At 55.2% G+C, this 7,656-nt stretch overlaps 1 protein-coding gene across 1 annotated transcript; it reads left to right on the top strand.

The window, feature by feature from the left end:
- Positions 1-2,324: 2,324 nt before the first annotated feature.
- On the top strand, positions 2,325-4,263 carry SIX6 (SIX homeobox 6). The gene is made up of 2 exons (XM_054827477.1): positions 2,325-2,896; positions 4,095-4,263. Exons 1-2 carry the CDS (start codon positions 2,325-2,327, stop codon positions 4,261-4,263), a joined length of 741 nt encoding a protein of 246 aa, XP_054683452.1.
- Positions 4,264-7,656: the final 3,393 nt, after the last annotated feature.

Below are 7,656 nucleotides of genomic sequence, written 5' to 3'. Positions count from 1 at the left end.
GGTTTGGGTTGTTTTTTTTTTAATCCCTGTCCGAAGTGGTTATTTGGGATCTTTCATTGAGCTGCTCAAATTACTATTTTTCCTTGGCGGAGAGGACAGGGGTGGGGTGGAACGGCACTCTCCCTCAGTAATATTTATAGATGATATTTTCCTCTTCTCTGATTTTTTTCTTCTCCCCTTTTTTCCCCTAAGCAGATTGGCAAATCAAACCTGGGTCTGTAAAGTGAAGCCGAAGAGTCTGCCCTTTTATTTTTTAAGTTTCTGTGGAGTGTCTCTGAACTCGTGAGTTTTGTCTGTGCTTTTATGTCTTCCCAGCTCTGTCGGGTTTTATGAAAATGAGCAGTATTGAAAGCTTTTCCATCCCGCTAGCTGTGAGCTTCACATAAATGATGTAAATGGCTCGAAGGGTTTTTTTCAAGTGAACTGTGTAGATCTGTGAAAATAATATCAGGGTTTTCCGTCAGAATGAGCTTAGCACTGTACTGAGGCGTACCATAATCTGACCCGACACCTCCGACCATCTGCGCTATCTATCTGCCTTCTGATTTACCAAATCTTCACAAGCAAAAGACAAATTGTACTTGATACTAAAGAAAAGACGGCGAGCCCCAGTCCAGCTCCATTTCTGCGGAGAAATGATGGGAGAAAATGTAAATCTGTTTAATTTCGGTCTGTGGGCACCTAGCAAGGGAGCTTTCTTAAGAAAGGGAAGACAAGAAAACAAAAACACAACAAGGAAAAAAAACAAAGAAGAAAAGAGAAGGGGGAAAGAGACAACAACAAGATATCAAATTAAGAAGGCATTTCTTTGACAAGCGTTCTAGAAAAAAAAAAAACTCATTGCAAAGATCAGAGGAGAGAACATATTGAGCTGAATTCAAAATATATGCTGCCTTTCCGAGCGTGGTCCCTAATGTTCCCGGGAAGAAATTGCCACTGAGCAGCTACATGTAGAATAAAGAGTGGCTTCTTCATCCGCCCTCCCCTTCTGTCCAGAAAACAAATCGTATCCTCATAGCTCCGAAAGTAATTTATCCCAGCCCCGAGACGGCCGGAGGTTGCCCCGCTCCTGCGAAGGGGCGGCCGGGCGCTCACCTCGCCCCCAGCCCCGCGGTCTCTCGTTCGGGGCGTGGAGGGGGAAAACCCGCGGGGAATGATTATTACTAGGTGATCAATATTTCAAAAGATTCCTGAAATCTGCTTTAAGTCCTGACCTACAAATGACTTCTCACTCCCCGCGACTATTCTCGGCGTCTATTCAGGGCCATTCAGCCGAAAACAATACGGTTTAATGATAAATATATATATATATATAAAGCTTTAGTTGAACGGAGAAGAGCGCTGGGCTCTTTGCAGATAATTCGTCGTCTTAACAGAGATGGGAAGTCACCTATAGGAGGAAAGGGGAGAGTTTTTCCCTAAATCTCGGCTCTTCTTGCATTCCCCTCGCTGCATCCATTGTCACTGACACTCCCGGCACCACTGTCACTGTTATGCAGCCGGTTTTTTATCTGATTTCTCAGCCCTGCCTTATCTCCCTCTCCGACCCCGAGTGTGCCGAACTCTGTGCGTGCAGCACCAGGTCGGACCCCACGGCTTTACCGGGGAGGGTTTAGGGGTGTCCCGGCCATCCCATCGCGGGGGCCGCTTCCTCCAACTTTTCGGTAGCAAACCGCAGCGGGTACCGGGTGCCTGCCTTCTCCTCCTTGTAGCCTGGGTGGGTGAGCTGCTCTGCCCCTGCCCGGAGCGGACGGGCAGGGCGGCGGGGTCGCGGCCCCCGGGGAGCGGGACGGGACGGGGCGCCCCGGGGAGCGGGGCGGGGAGCCGGGGCGGGGAGGTGCTGCCGGCCGGCGGCGCGGGGCCTTCCGCCGTGATTGGCAGCGGCTGACAGTGAGTGGCAGCCCCGCCATGGAAACCTGGGAGCCAATCTGCCGAGCCCGGCAGCAAATCAGCCGCTCCCGCAGCAGCGCGGCGGCGGCGCGGAGCTGGGCTTGTGCCTTTTCTTTTTTCCTTTTTTTTTCTTTTCTTTTTTTTTTTTTTCTCTTCCCTCCCCCCCCACGCCCGCCCTCCCCCCTGCTCCATCCTCCTCCGCCTCGCCCCTGCCCACCGCCCCCAGTCGCCGGAGCCGCCGAGCGCTCCCCATCGCCTCTCCGCCCTCCACCGTCCCTCCCGCAGCAAGCTCCGCCGGCACCGGAGGAAGCAGAAGCGGAGCGAGGGGCGGCCGCCGGGCCCGCTGCCCGCTTCCCCGCCGCGGGGGTGTGCGCGGCGGCGGCGGGCATCGCCGGGGGTACGCGGAGCGCGGAGCGGAGCCCGGCGCCGCCTCCATGTTCCAGCTGCCCATCCTCAATTTCAGCCCGCAGCAGGTGGCCGGGGTATGCGAGACCCTGGAGGAGAGCGGGGACATCGAGCGCCTGGGGCGCTTCCTCTGGTCCCTGCCCGTGGCCCCCGCGGCCTGCGAGGCCCTCAACAAGAATGAGTCGGTGCTGAGAGCCCGGGCCATCGTGGCCTTCCACACGGGGAACTACCGGGAGCTCTACCACATCCTGGAGAACCATAAGTTCACCAAGGAGTCCCACGCCAAACTGCAAGCCCTCTGGCTGGAAGCGCATTACCAGGAGGCAGAGAAGCTGCGGGGCCGACCGTTGGGGCCGGTGGACAAGTACCGGGTGAGGAAGAAGTTCCCGCTGCCCCGCACCATCTGGGACGGCGAGCAGAAGACACATTGCTTCAAGGAGCGGACGAGGCATTTGCTGCGGGAGTGGTACCTGCAGGACCCTTACCCCAACCCCAGCAAAAAGCGGGAACTGGCTCAGGCCACGGGACTTACCCCCACGCAAGTGGGCAACTGGTTCAAAAACCGCAGGCAAAGGGACAGGGCAGCAGCCGCTAAGAACAGGTAAGGTGCTGCCCGTCCCGTCGGGGCAGGGCCTTCCCTTAGAGAGGCTTCGTTCCCGCCCGCCGAGGCCGGGGGGCTGCGGGGGCCGGTGCGAGGCAGCCGGTGGAGGCAGCGCGACCCCGGCGATGCGGTGAGCCCCGCCTTGGAGGACGGGGAAATGAGCCCGGGAAGTTTCTCCCCGGGAAATGCAGCGAGATAAAGTAGGAGCAGCGGGGAAAACCCTATGAGGTTTTATTTATTTATTTATTTATTTATTACAGGGGAAGCTCCACGCCCGGGGTCCCCCTTAGCCGCTTTTCAGGGAGCGGGAGCGGGAGAGAGACCCCCTGGGCACTGCGGCTGGCGAAGTTGCCGTGACCCCCGCAGGACCTGGGCGCAGAAAGGGCCGTATTCGACGGCTAAGCGGAGACAAACCCCCCCCTTCAAAGTTTTGCCCGGACATATAGATACCTTTTTCATATATGTCCATCTGGAGCAGAGCTGTCAATGCCCCTCTGCGGGCCCTGCTCGTTTGCAGAGAGCCGCCCTGCCCTAAACCTCCGTCACAGCCAGGCGGGAACGTTTCTTGGGATATTTTTCATATTTCTCTTCTTCTTTCCCCTCTTTTTTTTTTTTTTCAATCTTAAAGAACAAAATCGCGGCTCCAAATGCGCGGTGTTACCCCGACAGTAGCGGCACAAGCAGGCGCCCCGGGAAGCAGGGAAGGGAGCAGAGTCCCCCCGTTATCTCCTGTCCCTGAACCCGGGGCAGGGGTGGGGGGGTTCCACTTGTCACCCCGCCGGCCACTGCGCGCAGTCGAGCGGCCGCACGTCGGGGAAATGGGTGCTGTCACCCGCAGCCCCTTTTCATCGTCCGAGCGGGAAGATGTAAGGCCTGCTGGAGGGGAACCGCCGCCCGGGAGATGCTGCAAGGGAATTACCGACCCCTCGGATGAGGCCCGGTTTGGGGACAGGCTGCGGAGGAGGGGGACAGCCGCCCCCCGGGTGTGCCGGCCGAGGAGCCGGGCTGACCCTGGGGTGGGCACCCAGTTTCTCAGGCAGAGCCGCCAGACTGGGCTAACTGGTGGGAGCTGGAGGTGGGAGCAGCGGCGTGGGGGTGCCGGTCGGGGAAGCTCCTGGCGGGAAGCGGGGGGGCTGTCGGAGGGTCCCCGGGGCGCAGAGGGCCGGGCGGTGATGCTGTGTGTGCCGGTTCCTTGCAGGCTACAGCAGCAGGTCCTAACGCAGGGCTCGGTGCGCTCGCTGCAAGCGGAGGAGGAGAGCGGCGGGGAGGCGGTGGGGGCCGCCTCCAGCCCCGCAGCCAGCCTCTCCAGCAAAGCGGCCACCTCCGCCATCTCCATCACATCCAGCGACAGTGAATGTGACATCTGACACCACCGCCATGACAAACCGGGGGGAGCGGGAGGTCCAGCTAACCGGTGCCTGCCTGCCTGCCGGCGCGGCCGGAGCAGCGAGGGCTTGTAATCGCCCGGCCGCGGTCGCCAAACCCGGGGTACGGGGCGCTCCCCAGCCACATGTCGCCCTCCCGCACCTCCCTCCCAGCCCCGCAGCAGACTGCATTAAAAAACGTGATAAAAATCGTTGTCGCCTTTATTTCGAAGGATTTGCAGAATTGATGCCTAAAAAAAAAAAATAATAAAGAAAGCCCACAAAACATTTGAACAAAAAACCAACAAAACAAACCGAATGCCAAGCTGCAAAATTTCTGAGCGCCTGCTCTTATCCCGCGGGGGTGTTTCATGTTGAAAAGACGCTGTTCTTTTGGTTTGGTTTTGCTTTACTTTAAAGGATTTTTTTATATATATATATATAATGTTTATTTACTTATTTAAGGGATTGCTATGGTAGATTTTTTCTATTATTATTATTATTAATTATTATTATTTTTGGCTTGTTCTCTATGTGCACAGGTGACTTGTAGAGCATGTGCAGGACGAAACTGTATGAAGCAGCCTAAAACCATAATAAAATATTTGGTGAACGACCCTCTCATCTGCTTTGAAATGACGGTGTCGGTTTCAAGCCCGCCAGTTTACGTTGAGCAGATCTCCGAGGCCACGGGTATTTCAGCATCAGCTCGGCAAGAACCGAAATAGCCGGGTCCCCGGGACTGGGGGTGATGTCTTTACAAGGCAGGGAGCTGGAGGAAGCCGGGGGGGAGCGGGGCCGGGGCTGGCGGAGGATGCGGGTGCCCGGGGAAGGGAAGGAGAAGGCATCACCGCAGCTTCTCTCCAATGGGCTGAGGCTTTTGGGATTATCGGCGGCGAATTTTCGGGCAGGGACGAGAAAAAAAGGAAGAAAAAGAAAAGAAAAAAAAAAGAAAAAAAAAGGAAAAAAAGAAAGGGAAAAAAAAGAAAAAAGAGAGAAATGGTTGGGGACAACCCATCCGGGGAAGCCAAGCTTCCTCCCTCACCTGGCAAATGCAAGGAGAAGATGGGGAATTAACAGCTCTCCATGCCCGGGAAGGGCCGGATCGGGGGTGAAATAACCCCAAATCCTGGTCCCTCCAATGTACCAGAGGCTGTCCCCACCATCCGCCTCCCTCGCTTTGTTTTTTGCGGCGGTTTTGCTGGAGGAGACCAAACGCCAGGTCTAAGGAGCGTGCTAAGCTTTTTCCCTTAGCAGAAGGATTTTATATTATACAATTTGACATTGATCTTTAAATCGCCTGAGCTGTGCTTTTTTTGTCCGCTCGGTCTCATCGCGTTTACTTCCCTGTCCTCAGAGAGATGCCTCCCCGGTAAGCTGATTGCTCGGCTCGTTTTATTTAGCAGACGAAGCCTTGTGTAGGGGGAAGCCGGGCAGAGCTAGCCCTCGGCGGCTGCGAGAAATGCCCCGGCTCCTGCTCGGCTCCAGCTCCCCTGCAAAGGCACGGAGGCGGCCGGGGGGGACACAGGGGCCATTTCAGCGCCCTGATAGATTAATTAAATCGTGCTGCCTTTTATCGAGAAGCATATTCCCGTCTCGGCAGTGGCTTCCCCTTTCCGCCTAAGTTTGTATTTAAAGCCTGAAAGACGTTGGCAACGCTGGTGAAATCTGCATTTCATCCCCAACGTATGCGCGTTGGTTTTACTTACAGGTCATCACAGGGACGGGGCAGGGAGCAGGAATTTATTAGCTGGTTTTTAAGTTCATTTACAAGCACCTATTTGTAATTCAGGGTGCCGGGAACGAGCAAATAAGCTGTATTTTGCTAGTGCGGGAGCAGCGGATGGCAGGGGCTGGGAGCGGGGACAGCGCGGGGGCTTCCAGCTCCCTTTGGGGGGTACCCACCTGTGGGAGGGGCCGGAGCCCACCTTACACCCCAACCCTGCGCCAGGTTTGTTGCCTCTTAAAAGCCACCGGGTTTGTACCCGGCAGAGCCGTGCAAGAGGACCCCGGCTTTGCTGCTCAAATCAAGGCAGCGAGGTGGGCTTTTGCCTGGGTTTTGGGGGTTGGTGGATTCGCTGGCGGGCAGCCCTTCCCACCCATGAGGTTTTTTAGGGGAGCAAAAGCGGTTTTCACCCTCAAAACGGAATCGTCTGAAACACACCGCAGTCTTTCTTTCCTTCCCTGGGAATCGGTGAAGCGGATTGCAATTTCTTCATTGGCTTCTGCGGGCAGAGCAGCAAGCGTTTATTGTGGGGAATTAAACCTTTCGATAAGACATGTAGAGAGGTGGAGAATTATATGAACGTACCCGCTCAGCCTCTGAAAACGTGGAATTTCTTTCTAACTAAAAAAAAGATGAAATTTGGACAATAGGCAGCGGCGTGAATATTATATATTTTGACAAAGGGTTTAAGTGGTATAAACGGTGCTGCATTTCCCGAGTGGGCTATGGAGGGACCCTCCCGGGGATGCCCCCCAGCCGCAGCGAGGGCATAAATCAACCCGTTCCGAAAGAGCGGCCGGGCAGGGGAGCCGAGCAGGGACCCACCCTGGGAAGAGCAGCGCCCGTTCCCCGTTCTTGCTTGGTGTGGAAGGATCAGGAGAGCTGAGCATCTCCCAGCCCCGCTTCTCCACCGCCGGAGCTCCGCAGGGGCCGGGGCCGCGGGGCTGCGCCGGCCGCGTTTGGCCGTACCCGTAAGACCCATGGAGGAAAAACACTTCCCACCCTCCTTTTTTTTTTTTTTTTTTTAATCTTTTGCCCTTTCCGTTCCCACATTGAAAGGGAATACCCTTCCCCTGGCGTTTTCAGCTTTTTTTTTCTTAAAGCTCAGCCCAAGCCGTCCCCTCCCGAGACTTCGCCTGTTTTAATAATAATAATAATAATAATAATAATAATAATAATCGGGGGAGAAGGGGGGAGCTTGTATTTACATTAAACAAAACGCTCAGAAAAGGGTCGTTAAAAAGTCTGCCTTGACCCTTCTCTCTCCGGTTTAACAAAGAAGGAAAATATTGTATCAAAAGTGAAGTGAATGGGGAGGGCGGAGAAGAGAAACAGCTTTTCCTCTATTCAGCTGGGGGGGGGGAGGAGCAGGGGGGGAGAAATGTTTGAATATTTCCGTTTCTTTTGAGAAGCGGGGCAGCCCCGGGCAGGGCTGAATGGGAAAGTCTTGTAAGCGGGCTGGGAGGCTGTCAAACTGCTCAGAGTAATCACTGCTAATGAAGGGGTCTCCAGCCCTCCCTGGGACAAAGGATGCTTACGAGTGCTCGCCGGGGCTGAATAGCTAATAAGTTTGCAAGGGGGAAAAATGAGTGAGCTGTCCGTAAATTGATTTTGCAAGAGCAAAAAAAAAAAAAAAAGGAAAGCAAAAGGCTTGCAGGTTGGGGAGAGCC

The sequence above is a fragment of the Grus americana genome, chromosome 5, assembly GCF_028858705.1.
Source record: "Grus americana isolate bGruAme1 chromosome 5, bGruAme1.mat, whole genome shotgun sequence".
Lineage (NCBI taxonomy): Eukaryota > Metazoa > Chordata > Aves > Gruiformes > Gruidae > Grus > Grus americana.
Note: the sequence above shows the minus strand (reverse complement) of the source record. Positions and strands in the feature narration are given on the sequence as shown.

Coding starts and splice junctions, on each gene's coding strand:
- SIX6 (XM_054827477.1), top strand. CDS start 2,325: ATGTTCCAGCTGCCCATCCTCAATTTCAGCCCGCAGCAGGTGGCCGGG. Junction 2,897..4,094: donor GCAGCAGCCGCTAAGAACAG/GTAAGGTGCTGC, acceptor GGTTCCTTGCAG/GCTACAGCAGCAGGTCCTAA.